Source organism: Ursus americanus, chromosome 2 (assembly GCF_024610735.1).
Source record: "Ursus americanus isolate L20-20 chromosome 2, mUrsAme1.1.p, whole genome shotgun sequence".
Taxonomy (NCBI): domain Eukaryota; kingdom Metazoa; phylum Chordata; class Mammalia; order Carnivora; family Ursidae; genus Ursus; species Ursus americanus.
In genome coordinates, this window is record NC_142128.1 from 21,723,764 (window position 1) to 21,744,296 (window position 20,533).

General features: G+C 46.8%; 1 protein-coding gene across 1 annotated transcript; it reads right to left on the reverse strand.

Moving 5' to 3' along the window:
- Positions 1 to 16,484: 16,484 nt before the first annotated feature.
- On the reverse strand, positions 16,485 to 20,257 carry CHP2 (calcineurin like EF-hand protein 2). The gene is made up of 7 exons (XM_045776479.2): positions 20,064 to 20,257; positions 19,578 to 19,650; positions 19,376 to 19,456; positions 19,117 to 19,247; positions 18,873 to 18,934; positions 17,997 to 18,119; positions 16,485 to 17,805 (listed from the first exon to the last, which is right to left on the reverse strand). Exons 1-7 carry the CDS (start codon positions 20,128 to 20,130, stop codon positions 17,752 to 17,754), a joined length of 591 nt encoding a protein of 196 aa, XP_045632435.1. The 5' UTR covers positions 20,131 to 20,257; the 3' UTR covers positions 16,485 to 17,751.
- Between the last annotated feature and the right edge of the window lie 276 nt (positions 20,258 to 20,533).

Here is a 20,533-nt window from a genome sequence, read left to right on the forward strand (position 1 = left end):
CCACAGACAAGTCCAATAAGCAAAGGAGAGGAACATTATTTTATGGATAAGGAGGGGGAAGTTGGCAGGGTTTTGTTGTTGCGGTTGTTTAAGCAAGCTCCACACCCAGCATGGAGCCCAACACAGGGGTTGAACTCTCAACCTTGAGATCAAAACCTGAGCTGAAATCAGGAGTAGGATACTTAACTGACTGAGCCACCCAGGCACCTCTGGTGGGGATTCTTTTAAAATAAAGTCCAACGGATGGGGCACCTGGGTGGTTCAGTGAGTTAAGCGTCTGCCTTCGGCTCAGATCATGATCCCAGGGTCCTGGGGTCAAGCCCCACATCAGGCTCCTTGCTCAGAGGGCAGCCTGCTTCTTCCACTGCCTGCTACTCTCCCTGCTTGTGCTCTCTCCCTCTCTCTCTCTCTGACAAATAAATAAATAAATAAAATCTTTAGAAAAAAATAAAATAAATTCTAATGGAAAAAAGCAAGAATTGAGGGTGATATCAGTTTCTCGTTGGCTGAGTCGCTGGTGGTCCCTTTCTTACAGGAGATGCAATGTGCATCTTTTACCTGTTGGGGCCTGAAATTGATGATTCTTTAGGGGATATTCTTCTATTGGGGTCTATAACTGACAATTCTTCCCGTAATTGACATTAAGTGGTATGACTCCCCCTTCTAGCCTCTTGACTGTAACAAGGTTTCCCTTTATTAATTTTTAGTGTCTTCGTCACGTCAGCCTGTGGTCAGTGGGCCAAAGCTACCTGCCACTGTGTAAATACAGTTTTAATCGAGTACATCAGTGCTCTTCATTGACATTTTGTCTGTAGTGGCTTTTGCAGCACAGTGGCTGAGCTTAGTTGTGGTAGAAACTTTATAGCCCACAAAGCCAGATTTAATATTTGTTTCTTTACAGATAAAGCTTGCTGGCTACTGTTCTAGACCCTCCTCCAGAAATGGTCTAGAGCACTAACCCATCTGAGAGGGAGTGACATCAGCGGGGTAGGGCAGTTTTACCATAACTGTATGAGGTAGGTGCTATTATTATCCCCACTTTACAGACGAGGAAACTGAGTCCTAGAGAGGTGAAACCGATTTCCCAGAGTCACAGAGGTGAACCCAGGGAGTCTGGTTCTAGAATCTGCATGCTTAATCACCACCTACAATGCCTCCTAAAAGTTCTCAGAAAGGGAAAACAAAACCAAAAACAGCCAGCTGTCCCCCGGGGGGGGGGGGCGGGGGGGGATAGGCAAAATGGGTAAAGAGGAGTGGGAGGTACAGGCTTCCAAGAAAGTTACAGCATAGGGAATATATTCAATGGTTTCATAATAATGTACATTTGATAGATAGTAGCTACACTTATTAACATAACATAACCTATAGACCTGCTGAATATGTTGTATTCCTGAAACTAATGTAACATTGTATGTCATTTATACTTCAATAATAATAAATTAAAAAGTACTAAGAACTGTGTCTGGCACATGTTAATTGCAATACAAGTGTTTGATAAATAGAGGAAACTTTCCCAGGGACACTGAGCCAATAAGTGGTGAAGTGGGATTTGAATCATCACAGTCTGGGCTCTAGAACTGTCACTCTTAACCACTCACTGTGAAACCCGTGGTGGTAAAAAAATGTTTTTAAAGGTGTCATCTGGAAAGCAAAAGTCTCCCATCCCCTTCCCTGACCTCCATTCCCACTGCTCAGAGTCATCAGCATCAACTGTTTCTTGGGTGTTCTTCATAAAAGTAAATACATGTATCCCTTGTCCTTTTTCAAATGGCTCTTTTTAGAGCTTCAAAAATAATAATAATAACTCAATGTCCAGTCCGTACCAGATTCTCTGTTATGGGTGTGAGGAGTTTATCTAGAGAACTCAACAATGTTTCCATATGCACTAAAGGACTTATGTTTTCAACTGTGGGACAGAAACCAGTATAATTCTTGGTACCCAGAGAACTGAAATCAACCTCTTCAATGTTATCACCTTTAACTGATGCCCAAAGCATGATGCTTCAAACGTCCAAAGTTAGGAGATTACACAAAAATGAAACATTAAAAATACAAATGCTTGTTTTATATTGCTGATACATGTTGGTTAGGGTTAACTGGGCCCAAAGCAGGTTCAAAAAATATTTTTTTAATGCACTGTATTTACATGCTATGAATAACTAGTTCTAGGCACTTCTTCATTGTGCGGCTTCAGGGAGGATGGGAATTAAGGTGCAATCTTTGGAAACTCTAGGGAAATATATGTCTATAATTGGTGTAGTATCACAACGAAATTGTATTCGGCTTCTAGTAAGAGAGCCAATTACCACAGATTAAACAATTTAGGGTTCACTCTCTGACCTGAAAGGCCGGAACTGGTGTGGCACCTCCACAAAGTTATTTGAGATTCAGGCACCTTCTCCGATTCTTAGCACGTAACTTCAAACCTCAAGGTCAAGGCTGTTCAGGTTCACCTTATGACTATGGAGCTCATATCCTGAGCAGGCAGAAGAGGAAGAGTTGAGAGGGATGTTCTTCCCCACTGAATAGTCCTCTTTAAAGAGCCTGAAAGACCTGCTCATTGGCTGTCCTTAACTGCAAAGGAAACATAGCTAAGCTCTCTGCTACTCCAAATAAAATCGGTTTTCTGTGATTCAAGAAAGGGAGAATGGATGGGCTATAAGAGGCATCTAGCAGTCTCTGCCACTCTCTCCAAGAGTGGGCACTCTTTCCAAGAAAAGATATCACTTTGCACAAAAACTCTTCATTTTCCAAACTCACTGCCTCCCTAGAATCTCTCAGCTCTATAAATGGCACCATCCTCCAAACAGCTGCTCAAGCCAAAAACCTATCAACCACCTTAGATTCTTCTTTTACCTTACTACTCCCCATTCAAACCTTGAGCATGTTTTGTGGGACTCTACCTTCAAAATATGTCCCATGCCTTTCTCTCTTTTTTTTAAAGTAATCCCTACACTGAACATGGGACTCAAGCTCATGACCCCGAGATGAAGAGTTGCACATTCTACCAACTGAGACAGCCAGGCGCCCAATCCCACGCCTTTCTCAACCTAACCTCCATTGTTCCCTCCTAGTCTAAGCCACCCCACTTTCTATCTGGTCTTCCTGCTTCCACTCTTTTCTTCTTTTTCTTAATGGCATGTCCCTAGGAGTCCCCAGATGTGAGGAATCATCATCTCTAGAGAAGACCTGAGAAGCTGCATTGTTCAGAAAACTTGGGGTAATTCATCACCATCATCGTCGTCGTCGTCATCATCATCATCATTGTCATCATAACTGGTGGTGGTGGTAAATTACACATAACCGACAATTTACCATTTTATCCACTTTAAAGTTAACAATTTAATGGCATTATATGCATTTGCAATGTTGTGTAACCACCACTAACTAGTTTCAGAACTTTTTTCATCGTGGAATGATGGAATGGAAATAGAAACCTCATATCCATGAAGCAGCCAAAACCCATTCCCTAGGGGCACCTGGGTGGCTCAGTCTGTTAAGTGTCTGCCTTTGGCTCAGGTTATGATCTCAGGGTCCGGGGATGGAGCCCTGTGTTGGGCTTCCTGCTCAGCGGGGAGTCTGCTTCTCCCTCTGCCCCTCCCCCTTGCTCATGCTGTCTTTCAAATGGATAAATAAAATCTTAAAAAAAAAATTCCCTCCTACCCCAGCCACATCTCTGCTTCCTTGTCCCCATGCATTTACCTATTCTGAACATTTTGTAGAAGGAATTATATAATCTATGGGCTTTTCCAATGGCTCCTTTCACTCAGCATAGTGTTTTCAAGGTCCTCCATGCTGTAGCCTATATCCATACTTCTCACCTTCAAAGCCTGGAGGCGAGAAGGGGGAGCTTTCACACGATACCACAAACCATCAATCATAGGAAGGACCGTCAGTTACAGACCCCAACAGAAGAGCCCTCACTGGGAAAGAATAATCAGTTACAGTCCCCAACAGGAAAAGATGGACAGTGCATCTCCTACAAGAAATCAACCACCCCTGCAACCCAGCCAGTGAGTAACCATCATCACCCTGTGAACTCCTGCTTTTCTCTAAGAGACCTCCTTCCAGAACAATCCCACCCAGCTTCCTCCTCCTCCTCCCTTAAAATAACATTCCTCTGCTCTGTTTGTTGGACTAGCCTATGTTTTTTGGCCAGAGATTGCTTGTCCCGAATTGTAATTCCCTCCTATACCCCAATAAACCTATTTTTGCTGGTAAAATAAGCTTTCATTATTTAAAGATTTATTCATTTATTTAAGAAATCCCCACACCCAACCTGGGGCTTGAATTCACAACCCCCAAATCAAGAGTTGCATGCTCTACAGACTGAGCCAGCCAGATGCCCCTCTATAAATTTTTATTTGCAAGGTTGATATTACCTAGGCTTGGAACTACTGGGTCATATGGCAATTCTGTTTAAGTACTAAGAAACTGTCAAATGCCACGTTCTCTGCTCCCTTCTAATCCATTCTCCACACAGCAACCAAAGTGATGAATTTAAAATTTACAACACATCATATTTCAGCCCCACTTAAACTCTCCAATGCCTTCCTGTGTTTCGTAGAATAAAATCTAAACTTTATACTGGCCTACGTAATATAGCCTCTTTCAGTATATCTCGTAACTCTCTCCTCACCTACTGAACATTCTCTGTTCCCACCTCAGGACCTTTGTACTTCCTTTTCTTTCTGGCTGGAATGTTCTTCCTCCTGACCGCTGTGTGGCAGACATGATCTCAGCCTTCAGGCCCCACCTCAAATATCACCTCCTTCACCAACCATCTTATCTAAACTAGCCCCACCCCAGCCTCAATCACTGCCTATAAAGTCACCCTGTTTTACTTTCTTTCAGCACTTATCTGTATTTGAACTTCACTTTTTGTGTATATTTACTTTTGGTTTGGTCTTCTAGAACAGGAGCTCCATGATAGTGGGCTCGTCTTGCTAATCTCTGTAACACCTGCTTGGCCTGTCAGTGTTAATGAATATTAATAGTTAATGAAGTAATCATTTGCTTGAGATGGAGTCTGAAGATACTGCTCAGTCAGGAGAGAGATTGGTAGGGGTTTCAAGAAGAAGTTAAGATTTCAGTATTACACAATTTGTGCTGGGTAGTGACAAGCAGATCTTGTAAGTATTGTAGGGGAGGATAGCTTTTCCTTTCTTCGCTTTTTTTTTTTTTAAGATTTTATTTATTTATTTGACAGAGGGAGAGACAGCCAGCGAGAGAGGGAACACAAGCAGGGGGAGTGGGAGAGAAAGAGGCAGGCTTCCAGCGGAGGAGCCTGATGTGGGGCTCGAACCCAGAACGCTGGGATCACGCCCTGAGCCGAAGGCAGACGCTTAACGACTGAGCCACCCAGGCGCCCCTCCTTTCTTCGCTTCTAAGTTCTTTGGCTGGTCTAATAATTAAGCTGACGTAAGACAGATTAACAGGAGAAAAACAAATGTCATTTTGTACATACAGGAGATCATGTAATAATATGAGACTCAAAGAAATGACCAAAACAGGCAGTTTGGTACCTTTCAGACAAAGAAATAGTAAGTTTGTCAAGACGAAAACACAAAGCAAATTGGGCTCGGGGTAAGCAAATTAATGAACAAGTAACAAGAGTCGTATCTACAGCCTTGCGGCCCCATCTCTGGTGATAAGGACGCCTCTCTCCTCCAGGTCCCGGGAGGGTGCTCGCCGCATGGGGGATTCACTTTTGCTCTCAGGGGAAAGGAGGGTCAGAGTGTCCTTCTGGCACTGGCTGTTTCTTAAATAACTTTAATTCAAAATAATTAATATGCCAAAGTGGCATATTTGGGGGCAGCCTGCCCTGAACCTCCTCGATATCAAACTAGTATACACTGAAGTATAATTAGGAGAATTCGTATATAAAATTGGAAGAAAATCAAGGAGAATGTTTAATTAAAAGAAACACCTACGTGATTGGAAAAAAACAATTTCTCAATAGACAGAATGGCTTCATGATTAAGGGCAAGAACCACGGATTTCACCACTTACTAGCTGTATGACCTTGAGAATAGGACTTCACATCCATAACGTGGGGTTAATAAAAATACCTAACTCATAGGTTTAGTGTAAGAATTAAATGACATGATGCTTGTGGAAGGCTTAGTCCAATAAGAAGTAGCTGTAACTATTATGCCTTCGTAGTTACAATTTAGTAAAATATATATATATATATATATATAAACACATTTCAAAAGGTATAGTTTAAAGCAAGGTAACTATTAGAAAACTTTGGTCATCACTTTAAGAGAAATTTTAAGGGGTGCCTGGGTGGCTCAGTCCATTAAGCATCCGGCTCTCAATTTCAGCTCAGGTCATGATCTCGGGGTCGTGAGATCGAGCCCGAGCTGAGCTTCCTGCTCAGCAGGGTGTCTGTTTGTCCCTCTCCCCCTGCTTGCCCTCTCTCTCTCTCAAATAAAGAAACAAATCTTTTTAAAAAACAGAGAGCATTCTAAAACAATACAAAAATACTTAGACTTCATAAATTGTGGGAAACTATTTAAGAGTTTAAGGGAGAGGAGCTGACCCAATGAGACTTTTTTGTTTAAAAGTTCAACCTCTTAGAACACTTGTCTTTATATGTTTATACAGATTTTTACACATAGGATCATGCTGTACATATTGTCTTTTAACAACAGTAAGTATTCTCTACAACATTATTTTAAGCAGATAAATACCATCTTGTTTTATGAATGTATCATATTAATTTTAATCGATCACATTGTGGTGGCTTCATTCTGCTTCCATCTAGCTAAGCTGGGACTCCATTTCTAAGAATTCCCTTCCCTCGTTGGCCATGAGCAAAACGTGTGCAAGTTTTGGCAACTGGAAGTGAAGAGGCAGCCATTTGTATGCTCTGAAGGTTGGCGTATGGTACTGTTGCTAGTTGACCTGCAGCTGCCCCAGCCACTGTGGGTATCCTTTGGCCCCTCCAAATCCTGGGTCATGAGCCTGTGATGGGTGCCATCTTCTCCTGCCACTTCCCCCTATTATCAAGGTTGGAGGACCTAACAGATGCAGGTTCCAGTTTGTCCTTGTAGGTTCCACACTGTCCTCATGAGCTCCCATTCATCTTTGCATTTCCCCAATGTCCTGTGTTATCTTTCCTTCCCAATTGCTGACCTGGCTGACTTCACACCCAATACCAGATTCAGAAAAGCCACCACCTTGCCCACTGGTTACCTTCCCATCGATTCCCTGCTCCCACAATAAACCTCTTATTCCATGTCACCCTTAGTGGTTCTGCTTCTCTGATCAAACGGTACCTGAACTCTGACCCACTCACTGGGCTCTCTGGGAAGCAGACACTGAGATGGAGTTAGGACACTGGGTTAGGAGACTAGGTTTACTGGGAGTAACACCTGGGAACATGAAAATGGTGAGAAAGCACTGGCCAGAGAGAACCCCAGACTTCGATGCATCTGGCAGAGGGTCAGCCAGCCCAGTGGGGAGCACTGGAGCAAGACTTCCTGCTAAAGGAGTCCCACAGATGAGCAAAATCTGCCTGGCTAGAATCTGTCAACTCCAGCACTCCATGCAGCTGAAGGTCAAGTTCCTTCTTTAAAGGAGACCCCTAGTGCTGTAACCACCTACACAGTTCCACAGTTGGCTGACTCGGGTTTTTCCCTTTGTTATAAATAATATTTAGGTGAACAATCTGGTAGGTCAGTCTTTTTGCACATTCAAATTATTTACTGAGGATAAATTCCTAGAAATGAGAGTCTGGATCAAAGAATATGGCCATTTTTAAGGCTTTTAATTTATAAAACCAAATCTGATCCTAGAAGAATCACGGTTTCAATGAGAATTGAATCAGCATTGAGCCTGAACATCTTTACATGCTTTTGGATATTTCTTTTTAAAAATTTCTTGTTCATTTCCTTGCCTCTATGATGTTCATCTTTTTCTAATGGATTTGAAAGAGCTTTTTCTACGTAAAAGATTTTAACCCCTTGTCTGATATACTTGAGGCAAATAATTCTCCAGTTTGTCCTTTGTCTTTACATTTTTCTTCTTTTTTTTAAAGATTTGAGAGAGAGAGCGTGAGCATGCGTGTGCACAGGTGTGAGCAGGGGGAGGGGCAGAGGGAGAGGGAAGAATCCTCAGTGGACTCCCTGCTGAGTCCAGAGCCTCACCCAGCTGGATTACAGGACCCTGAGATCAGGACTTGAGCCAAAATCAAGAGTTGGAGGCTTGGGGAGCCTGGGTGGCTCAGCCGTTAAGCATCTGCCTTCAGCTGGGGTCATGATCCCAGGGTCCTGGGGTTGAGCCCCACATCGGGCTCCCTGCTCGGTGGGAAGCCTGCTTCTCCCTCTCACACTCCCCTTGCTTGTGTTCCCTCTCTCGCTGTCTCTGTCAAATAAATAAATAAAATCTAAAAAAAAAAAAAAAAAAAAAGAGTTGGGAGGCTTACCCAACTGAGCCACCCAGGTGCCCCTGTCTTTACATTATTCAGTGTTGCTTTGGAGATACAGAAATTTTAAATTTCTATATAATTAACACTATTAATATTTTCCTTGGCGATTATTCTTAGAAAAGCCTTGTTTACCTCGAGATTATATTAGCATTCATTTAGGTCTTTTTTCTAAACCGTTTATTATTTCATTTTATGACGTGATTTGGGAGTCTAATATATAAACATATAATATATTATACTCTACTGGGTGTGTGTGTGTATGTTTGTACTTTTTTTTTTTTAAAAAAGATTTATTTAGTTAGTTTAGAGAGAGCACAGTGGGGAGGGGCAGAGGGAGAGGGAGAGAGAGTCTCAAGCTGACTCCCCGCTGAGCACAAAGCCCAAGGCAGGGCTCGATCTCACCACCCCATATCACAGAGATTACGCCGGGGCCAAAACCAAGAGTCAGAGCCTTAACATACTGGGCCACCCAGGCACCCCTGTACTTTTTTTTTTTATTGTCCCATTGAACTTTCTGTAACAGTATCCAACTCTTTTGATTATTTTGGTTTCCTGATAAATATTAACAATTTAACCTATATGCTTAATATACAAGCTATATGCTTAACATACAGGTTACATGGTTATCATTTGTTAACATATGAAACCAAAATAATGAAAACATAAATAGTTCACTATTTAACATAACTATGTTTTCATTATTTTTTTTTAAGATTTTATTTATTTATTTGACAGAGAGACAGCGAGAGAGGGAACACAGCAGGGGGAGTGGGAGAGGAAGAAGCAGGCTCCCAGCGGAGGAGCCCGATGTGGGGTTTGATCCCAGAACGCCGGGATCACGCCCTGAGCCGAAGGCAGACACTTAACGACTGCGCTACCCAGGCGCCCCTGTTTTCATTATTTTGACTTCGTGATAAATATTAACTAATACACAACTACTTAACAGAACTATGTTTTAATAATTTGCGTTTCATGGCAGTGTGCCCTACTGTCCCGCGGATGTGTCGTGCTTCTGCGGCGTTTGGACGGAACAGACCCCCGGACGCCCCTTTTACCGGCCCCCGACCACCCTCCAAACCTTTTTTCCAGTCGCAAGGTCCGGAGCCACGCTATGAGCCAGCCTCTGCCTCCCGGACCAGCCAACACCCCATTATTACCTCTCAACCGCGAGCTCCCCGATTCACCAGCATTAGGACACCAACGTGGCGGCTGCCGCCCCTCCACCCCCGCCCCGGCCTGGTCCACACGCATCTGCAGGCCTCCTACACCTACCTCTCTCTGGGCCTCCGTTCCCACGGCGAGGACGCGGCTCTGCAGGGCGTGGGCCCCTTCCCCACCGGAGTTGGTGAGGAGAAGCCCAAGCGTGTCTTGAAGACGCAAAACCCGCGCGACGGCCTCGTGCTCTTCCCCGCTGCGCAGGCGCCCAGGAAGCCGCCCAGCTCTGAAGAAGAACCGGAAGCAGGTCCGTTTGGGTCTATGAGCCCCGGATTCTGCCCTTGCGCATGCCCACCCAGCTCTGCGACTTCTCGAGACTCACTTCCTGGACGAGGACTTGGTGACCCTCTGACTCACCTCCGCTGGCTGGCTGGCCCACTGGGCTGGACTCAAGCACCTCTCGAGCATGACTAGGAGCCTCTGAAGCCCAGCAGGTTTTGAGGGGCCTGTCTGGCGTCCCCCACCAGGCAGCCTTTAATGAGCCTGGAGCCCTCTCCCCAGGCGTGGACCAAAAGGAAACAAAGCTTTTTGCAGGAAAAAAAAAATCGTTTCATGATAAATGTGAATTGCTAAGGTAAGGCCCATCTGAAAATCCTTTTTTTTTCTTTTTCAGGTTTTTATTTAAATACCCGTTAGTCAACCTACAGTGTAGTATTAGTTTCAGGTGTAGAGTTTACTGATTCATCACTTCCATGCAACACCCAGTGCTCATCCCAAGTGCCCTCCTTAGTGCCCATCACCCATTTAACCCATCCCTCGCCCACCTCCCAAAATTCCTTTTTCAAAAGATCTATTTCCCTTCCATGGAAGATTATGCATCTGCATAATCCACGTGGCAAGTAAAAGACGATAAATTTTTTAATACTTCTCTGCTCCAGAGAGGGAGTGTGTATTCCCTCCACTTGTAGGCTCTATGACGGCTTTATCCTGACACATTTTGGCAGAAGTAATGTGCCAGTGTCAGGCCTGGGCTTTCCCACATCTTGTCTCTTGGGACACTGTCTGTGGTGGAAGCCCTGGACTGTCAAGGGAGAAGTCTTCACACTGCTGGCTGGAGAGCCCAGCCTTCCAGCTATCCCTACCCAGGTCCCAGACCTTTGAGTAAAGTCAAATCAGACCCTACAGACTATCTGCCAGCTGACTACCACAAAATAGCCTCAGTCAACACCACAGACAGCAGCAGAATTGCCCGGCTGACCCTGCACCATTCCCTGATCCACAAAATCACCGGTGCTAATAAAATCGTGATTGCTTTAAGCTGCTAAATTTAGGGTGGTTTGCTGACGCAGCAACAGATAACCAGAGTATCATGTGATAGGCAGTGGCTCCATGTGAAAGGAGTAAACTTTCCCGCCCCATCAACCTCAGGTTGGAACGTGACCTCCTTTGGCCAGTGGTATCCAAGTAGACAAGTCATATGGCAGGTGCATGCTTATCAAACTTTTGCTGTTTCCTGTAGCAATTTTGTTTTGCATTCTGCCATGAGACTGGCATGTCCCCGACAGGGCTGCCCCTCCTGCCTGGGTCCTGCAGCATGTAGCCATGTGGAGCAGATGTCTAAAAACATATAATATAGGCACCAAATAAACTCTTGCTGTTACAAGCCATCCAGGGGTTGTTCACTCCGCAGTCACACTTAGAATCTAATACACTGCATAGCTGTTATTTCTCTCCCCTTTTATCATTGTCAGGAAAACCCATTTCCCGTGATAGAGTCTGAAAATGTCAGGTATTCATTTCTCCAGCCTCCCTTACAGCTAGAGGTGTTCTTGTTGTGATCAGTGACAAGTAAAGGGTAGTCAATGAGGGGAGTATACTTCTGGAAAAGATTGTTCTCAATGATCAAAAGAGAGGGACATGAAAGGAGTTACGTTTAGCTGCCTTGGCCAACCACTCAGACACCTGTTCTAGACACTGCTCCTGTAAGGATGGGATGGCTACGGCCACAGCAGCCATCTTGTAACCATGAGGCAACAGAGTGGAGAATTAAAAGCCAATATACTGAGGAATGAAAGGATACAAGATCTTGGATCCTTGATAAAACTGTTGGACCACTCAACAATCTAGGACTGCCTACCACCAAAAACATCTAATAACGTGAGATAATTGCCTTAATTATTTAAGCCACTGTTAGTTGGTAATTCTGTTATTTGTAGCCAAAAAAAACCCCAACTCATATATAGTTTTTGTTGATTTTGCAACTGCATTCTGATTTTCTTTTAGGGAATGGACATAAGACAACACACCCATCCACCTGGCTACAGTGAGTAAGCTGAGGCTCCCTTCTGGGACATTGGGCAGGACAATCGGGGAAGAGAGGCCCTCTCTTCTTTGGGACTGCCGATTAGGAATTAAAGCAACACTGAGGAGAGTAGAGTTGAGGAATGGAAAGACTAATTTCTGATGGTATTATTGAGCTTTTGAGACTCTCCTTTGTCTGGTCTACCTTTGGACTTTTCTTCCAGTTATATGAACCAATAAATTCCTATTCTTTCATAAACCAGTTAATGGGAAGAATCCTGACTGATACAGACCAGAGTCCTAGTTTACAGATGGGGCCAAAGGGCCTCAGCTGAAGTAAAGCAGGGTTTGGGGGGCGGCGGCTGGGGAGGGCAGCAAGCTACAGAAGGACAAGATGTGACAACTCCACGAGGTGGCTGCTCTCATCTGTCTCACAGGTAACAGAGGCTGAGGCACTGAAGGGCAAAACGACTTACCCAACGTCATACAGTGAGTAATTAATTGGAAGGGCGCAGATTCGATCGCAGGCCTAATAAAACTCCAAAACGCAAGTCATTCCTACTGAGCCGCACTGATCTGCAGGGTAGGTCTTTAAACAGAAACCAAGCCCGTATATTGCCTCTCAGACATCAAGAGAGTTTTATTGGTATTGACTGGGTGGAGCTGAGGACAACCCAGAGTTTCCTTGTATTTGAGAGTCAAGTTCAGGATTCTATTCTTAACTGTTTTCCTGATCAGTTAAGAAGAAGCAATGATAGCCATAATTAGGTCTATCCAACATGACAACTTAGGTCCTTCTATTTGCTTCCCTTCCCAGGGCTCCCTACACACTGTCCCAGGTTCAGTCACCTTGGCGAGGAAAGGCTACTTTTCCCTGGACCTGACCTTGGGAGTTGACTCCATTTCCATGGCCAACCTCTTACCAAACCCAATCTGACCAGCAGCCAGCCTGAGGACCAGCGTGTCTAGCTCACTGATGGCTGTCTCCAAACTGTCCCAGCAGGAGGCACGCTCTGCCCAGGACTACTTCATCATAGTGCCCTTCAGCTGGGGGTTCCCACAGTGTAGGGAACGCGCAACTCAGGTACACAGGATGATGTCCAGTAGTAACCTCTGGGCTTTAAATAACATCCTCGAATCACACAGTGCAAAGGTCATTTCCTTCCCAATTCTTCCTCCATCCTTCAGGTCACCAAAGAGAAGCTCTGTTTGGTGCAGATTTGTTCTTACAACTCTTCAACACTTGCTAATCTTCCTTTTTGACACTTTTTTGAGGGGGGGGTTCTTTGTGTGTACTGCTTTTGTACATTTATTTATGGCAATTGGTACTGGTTTCTAATTTACAGGAGTGATATTCAGTTTCCTTTATAAGCTCAAATGTATCCACTTTAAATGGGTCTGTTTATAGGCAAACAGTAAGTGAATAATAACCCAGAGCCTAGGTACTGTGGCCAGACTGAGGATGGTAAGCAAATCATTAAATTCAGCAAATGCTGCTCACAGCACAGGGGCTCCCCACAGGTGTCACCACGCTCCCCCCCCCCCCGCCACTTCAGTGAACGTATCCACAGGTAATGCTGTCAGAGTCGCTATGGAGAGGGTAGGGTACACACAGCTTCTGCTACCCCGGCCAGACTGCTGCCCCTCCCTCCTGTGTGACAAAAGTCTCCAACCTCCTGAGCTTGGGCTGGATCAGAGGGCTTTCATGCTAATGGGGTGGCTGTGGGGGGATAGTTTGCTCCTCCATCTACCAGAATAGGGAGTAGAGTCTTGGGGATCCCCCAGTACTGGAGGGTCCAGTAGCACTGACCAGTGGCACAGAGCAGGCGTGGGCAGGAATGAGTGGGAGGCCTTTCCGAGAGCCTGTGGGCCAAGGGAATGCTCTGTGTTTTATGGATGTTGGAGAACTTCCTATGGAGAGCTGTCACTAGGAGTCTGGCCAGAAGCTTTAGGTAAGTGTTTCTAAAAGTTTGGTCCTTCAACCTCCAACATCAGAATCATGTACTAAAAATATAGATTTCCCTGTAGATTCAAGAGCTCTCAAAGGGGGCCAAAGAGTCTGAACTTTTTTTTTTTTTTTAAGTAATCTCTGTGCTCAACGTGGGGCTTGAACTCATGATCTTGAGATCAAGAGTCACATGCTCTACTGAGATAGGCAGGCAGTGTCCCTTTTTAAAAAAAATTTGAGGTCTAAACTTTAAAGAGGTATAAAATATTAGGAAAATTTGAGAGACTATAATGGAAAAAAGACTAGCTGTAAAGAAAGATATCTCCCCCTCTCTCTCCCCACTCCTCTCTCTCTTCCCTCTGTTTCCCCTCTATTTCTCTATTTCTATCCATACAGTTGGCCCTTGAACAACATGGGTTTGAACTGCGTGGATCCATTTACACGTGGATTTTTTACAGTATAGTCATGTAAATGTACTCTCTCTTCCTTATGAGTTTCTAAAAATAACCTTTTCAGGGGCGCCTGGGTGGCACAGCGGTTAAGCGTCTGCCTTCGGCTCAGGGCGTGATCCCGGCGTTACGGGATCGAGCCCCACGTCAGGCTCCTCCACTGTGAGCCTGCTTCTTCCTCTCCCACTCCCCCTGCTTGTGTTCCCTCTCTCGCTGGCTGTCTCTATCTCTGTCAAATAAATAAATAAAATCTTTTTAAAAAATAAATAAATAAATAAATAAATAAATAAATAAATAAATAATAATAAAAATAACCTTTTCTATTGCTTACCTTATTGTAAGAATGCAGCATGAAATACATATAACATACCAATATGTGTTATTCAACTGTTTATGTTATCAGTAAGGCTTCCGGTCAACAGTAAGCTATTAGCTAAGTCTGGGGGGGAGGTCAAAAGTTATACGTGGAAATTCGACTTGTAAAGGTCAGTACCCTGAACTCCTGTGTTGTTCAAGGGCCAACTGCATACGAATCTTCTCCCACAGTGCCTGGAAAAATTAGCCACTCAGTGAGGTTTACACCCTCCTTCCCTTACTTCCCACCTTTAATTCAGGGCCAAAGACTAAACAGACAGCCCTCAATCGAAAAGTCTTTGTTTATGTGGTAATCCTTTGACAAAAATTGCAAAACTCCCTAAGGAGTCAAATACTCTCTTTGGCCCCTGGCTCCCCTCAACTATGAGACTCGTCTGTCAGAATCATACTGCTAACAAACACGAAGTTGAAATGTGGTTAATCTGCCACTCCAGACAATTCCACACTCCGAGAGCCCCCAAAGGGGCTTGATCTTTACCTGACTTCCAGCTCCCTGAACTTGGAAAATGCCAGGAGGCATGCAGTCACTGACCTGGGCCCTGGGTGCCCACAACCACAGTGTGAATGTGTGTTCTGGACAGTCTAGTACGTCTTCAGTTGGCTTTCCTCAGAAGTGCCTGGAGACAAGGATCAGAGAGCAAGTTGTCTATCTGTGAGGTGATCCAGGAAGCAGTGGTAGGAGAGAGGGGATGAGATGGGGGGAGGGTGTTAGGGTTAGATGGGGGTTAGGGTTGGGGGTAGGGAGCAGCCTCACGCTGTGAGTAACTGGGGCTCAAACCTGCTGGAGATTTCCAGAGGGAAGAGAACATGCCTCTAAGTTGTCCAAACTTAGGGGTTGATAAACTGAGTATTTATCTACCAATCTCCATCAGTCATTGATTGACAGCTGCTCCTATGGCCATTAACTCCCCAGCACTTCAACTTGTCCTTCACACAAGCTGAATACTTGCCTATGCCAGGCAAAGCTCTTGGGCAGAGGATCGTCTGTGCTTGAAGGAAGAAGCCATTGGGGTTCCTCAAAAAATTAAAACAGAGCTACCATATGACCCAGCACCCCCACTTTTGGGTATGTATCTAAAGGAAATGAAATCACCATCTCAAAGAGATATCTGGACTCCCATGTTCACTGCAGGACTATTCACAACCCAAATGTCCATGGACACAGATGAATGGATAAAGAAAATGTGCTATCTGCATACATTGGAATATTACTCGGTCTTAAAACAGAAGGAAATTCTACCACTTGTGACAATGTGGATGGGTCTGGGAGACATGATACTAAGTGAAACACGTCAGTCACAGAAAGACAAAAACTGCATGATTCCTCTTATGTGGGGCATATAAAAAAGTCAAATGCATAGAAGTAGACAATAGAACAGTCTTAAGGGGGGAGGGGGATAAGGGAAGCTGTTGTTCAACGAGTATAAAGTTACAGTTATCCAAGATGAGTAAGTTGCAAAGATCTTCTGTACAGCAATGTGCCTGTAGTTTACGATTTGGTGTTGTACACTTAAAAATTTGTTAAGCCACGGGTGCCTGGATGGCTCAGTTGGTTAGGCATCTGCCTTTGGCTCAGGTCATGATCTCAGGGTTCTGGGATCAAGTCCCATGTTCAGCTCCCTGCTCAGCAGGGAGTCTGCTTTTCCCTCTGCCTCTGTCCCCCCCCCACTCATGATATCTCTCTCTCTCTCTCTCTCAAATAAATAAAATCCTTTAAAAAATGTGTTAAGCCAGTAGATCTCATGTTAAGTGTTCTAATGACACATATACACACACTCATGCACAAATACCAAAGTGATACAAGGAAATTTTTGGCGATGATGGATGTTTATTTCTTGATTGTGGTGATGATAACATGAGTGTATACCTACGTCCAAACTCATCACATTGTATACATCAATTATGTACAGTTATTTGTACACCTATTATGATACAATAAAGCTGGGGTAAGATGGAAGCCACTGATGTACCGGAATGGTGAATGCCAAGCAGGTGGTGTGCTGCTAAGTTTAACAAGGGGCTCTCCTAAGCAGAAAAGCCCTGGTCTATTGCATTTGCCAACGCCCATGGTGTAAATATCCCACCACAGCCAATTCAAGCTACCAACGGGACATCACTGAAAACGCAGATGGAAGCCAGAGGCACACTTGAGTCTCGTGTGTTGACGTAAGACAGCTCCAGCACAGCACTGGGAGAAGATAATGGGCAGGGCACCAACAGCATCTCCTACAGGCACAGCCAAAGCATTTTGCGGTAGACACAGGATCTCACAATTTTATGCAACTTTTACCCTCTCTTCTGCGATATAGCAATGTTTGAACACCTTACCATGAAAAAATGGAATTATTCTCCAGATCTTTGAATAATTTCATGCCCTGGGAAGGTATGTCTTGTTTATTACTTTTCTATCATCTCTGCCCCCACCTGCCCACCCCCATCACAGTGGCGTGCACCCATAGAATCCATGAAGACCCATTTAAAAAGTCAGACTTCAAGAATTCCTCCACTGGGTACCCTAATGTGGGACAAGAACCCACTCAGGACAATGGCACTCTTTGCTTGGAATTACTGAAAAAAGAAATCCCTTCCCACTGGATTACTAGGCTAGTAGGATGGAGCCCTGGAGCTGCTGGTGGCCATCCTCCACCAAGAGGAAAGAGCCCTCCTGAGAATAGAGCCAACGCAAAAGAAAACTGATTGAGAAATGAACCACTGAGTCCTGATAGCATGGTGTGAGCCCTTTGAATCTAACTGTTCCTGAAGACACTTCCAGACTTGTCCAGCATTCTGAAGATACTTTCAAACTTTTTAATTATATGGGCCCATAAAATCTCCTTTTTATTGAAGTCGCTGTAAGTTGGGTTTCCAGTCGCTTGCAACCAGAAGATTGCTGGCTGATTCACAATCTGAGATCAGATGAACCAGACTTTATTTAGTACACGCCCTTCTGCCTTTCTCTCCTTGGCCCTAAATGGAGTTTACCATAGACACAAGAATCCAGTTAATGGGGGCCCAGCCTCTGTGGGGGCTGAAGATAAATCCAAGGCTGAACTGGTTTGTGTGAGCTAGCCAAAGGCACCAAGGGGTCACTTCAGGATCCGGATGCTCATTTTCTGCTCGATGTCCATTTTCTCTAAGGACTGGTGGGGGGAGATGGGTGATAGTCAGGAGCTCAGTCCTCTAGGCTTCCAACCTCCTCTCCCATCCCCGAAGCCCCACCTTTCCTTGGCGACCCCGATCCTTCTGCCCACCTCCTTCCAACTTCCTCTCCTGCATCCATCTGTCCTAGGGACTACTGATGTCAACTCCCTAGGTCTAAGGGCATTCTGACCTTGGCGAACTCCAGGAAGGACACGGCCCCATCCCCATCTTCATCCGCTTCCTGCACTGTGCGGTCCGCAATGCTCTCCAACTGCTCTTCTGTCACCTGCACCCCAACCATCAGCCGGAGGACCTGGGAGGCGTGGAGGGGGACAGCCATAAAGAGGAGGCACTAGCCCCATCCCCCAAACCTTACCCATATCATCCCAAATGGTATTACCCATTTTGTAATCAATCCTTCATCCATTTTTTTCACTCCCCACCATATTCCCCCAATAATTTCCCCCACTGCTTCTCCATTCGAACACCCACCTGCCTCTCACAGTCTCACACTCACCTCAACAGTATGCCCAAACTCATTATCCAGCCCCAAATCTTATGACCTAACCTCCCTCCGTCCTCCACCCCATCCCCCACCTCACCCTCCCACTATTCCCCCTTCCACCCCCCACTTCATCATATCTGTTGCAGTTTCTGAATCTCAACACTTTTGACATTTGGGGCCAGGTAACTCCTTGTGGGGAGAAAGGGGACTATCCTGTGTATTGAAAGATGTTTAGCAGCAATTTTGTCTTCTACCCACCAGATGCCGGTAGTACCGCCCCCTTCCCCAGCTGTGACAACCAAAAAGGTCTCTAGATATCGCCAACAGCATTCAGGAGGCAAAATCACCCCCAGTTAAGAATCACTGATCTATTTCCATCCTCACACCCTACTGCTCCCCATCCCATTTCCCAACTAAATCCCACCCAGTGCCGGATTCCCACTTAATACCTCAGTCGTCTGCACACCCATTGGCCAGTCATGCGCCCCATCCCCCCACAACCTTTCCCTTCAACCACCCACACTTCACACATCGCATCTCTTCTCCTTGCGTTCTTCTAACCTGTAGCATCTCATGCCTGGAGATCTTTCCATCTCGATCCAGGTCATAAAGCTGAAATGCAACTGGAAGAGAATGGAAGGGGAAGGGAAGGTGGGTCTTCTCTGGTTCTCTTCCAGCAGAAGGTCACCCTGGAGGTGTGGGGGAAGTCATCTAGAGGCTGGCTAAGAAAGGGAGGTGCCTGGGGCCTCTCTCTGGTGGGGTATACCTAGGGTCTCACGTGGGGAGGGGGTCCCCACAAACTCACAGCGAAGTTTGTTCATTCTGCTGTTGAGGGGTTCAGGTTCCTTGGGGTCTCGCATGCCTGGGTCCTCATCATCGACGGGTCGAAAATGAGCCAGGACTCTGACAAAGCCTGGGAAATCCACTCGCAGATTCCTGGGGGGGGGAAGGGAGCAGAGACAGTGGTCACCTTGGGCCTCCCTCTGCCTCTGTCCCCAATTCTTCCCCAAGCCCTACCCCACAAGCCCTTCCCCCCCCCCGCCCCGTCCCCAACGAGACCTCACCCATCAGGGAAGAAGCTGTCTATAATGCGTTCTCCCAGGGGGTTCACGGCCAGCGCCCCAATCTGCTGCAGATCCATGCGGCTGTTGGGTCAAAGTTCAAAGAGGGGTAGGTAAGAAGAAGACGGAGACGGAGGGTTAGTTAAAGAGGGGAATGGAACAAGGGAGACAGAGGTGGCAGGTCCTGAAGCCAGCGCCCCCTCACCTCAGGTAGCCCTTCTTGTTCCTGTCCAGGGCCCGAAACCGGTGGTAGAGGCGGAGCAGACTGGCCTGCGAGACTACGGGACGGAAGGCGGAAGGGTAACACGGCCGCGGGCGCTGGGGACGCGCGGCGGGACCCTCCCCGGGCGACCCCGGGCCGCGGTGGGGGGACAGGAGCTCGCTGGAAGGGACGCCCGCCGGGGACCTGGGGACCGCGCCGTTGGGGCTGCAGGCGGAGTGACGACGCCCTCCCGCGGGGGAACCGAACCACCAGGCCAGCCCCCTTCCTCCTCACCCCTCTCAACCCGCCGCCCTGCCGGGCTCGAGGACACCTGGCTGCCCGGCTCCACCTGGCAGCCGGACTCGCCCCGGACCTGGACTGCAGGGAGGGAGCCCCAGATTCCCGCGCCCGCCATCCAGGACGCTCCCTGGAGCCGCCCCCGCTCCGGACCCCCCGCGTCCCCGGGTCCGAGCCCCGCGCGCCGCTCACAGCCTGTCTCCCGCCGGATGCTGTCCCCGTCGGGAATGCGCGCGGCGTGGGAGCCACGGGAGCCCATGGCTGCGCCGGCTAAGCCGCCCGGCCCCGCGTGCTCGCCTCCCGCTCCCGGGCGCGGCCGCCCCAGTGGCCCCAGGGCCGAAGGCCGCGGGCCTGGCGCAGAGCCAGGCTCGGGAACCCCTGCGTGCCTCGCCTCCCACCCGCGACCCAGGCGAACAGAGAACAATGACCAGGGTGGCGGGGTCAGAGGGGCGGCGCGAACAACGGGGCGTTTCATCCCGAGATGGGGATGGTGAGGTCGCCAGGGCCCCGCCTGCCCCACGCCCGCCCGCCCCGAGTTCTCACGCCGCTGGGCCCCCGCTCCCGGCTCCCGGTGAGTACGGCTGGGGTCCCGACCCAGAGACGGAATCCACGTCCTTCTGGGAAGAGGGCCGGGTGGTGGGGAGGGGAGCTGGACCCTTTTG

Bases quoted from the DNA above. Each gene is read 5' to 3' on its own strand.
- CHP2 (XM_045776479.2), bottom strand. From the start codon at position 20,130: ATGGGCTCCCGTGGCTCCCACGCCGCGCGCATTCCCGACGGGGACAGC. The intron at 19,651-20,063 runs GTGAGCGGCGCG...TCCGTCCCGTAG, and splicing joins CATCCGGCGGGAGACAGGCT to TCTCGCAGGCCAGTCTGCTC. The intron at 19,457-19,577 runs GTGAGGGGGCGC...TTGACCCAACAG, and splicing joins AACAAGAAGGGCTACCTGAG to CCGCATGGATCTGCAGCAGA.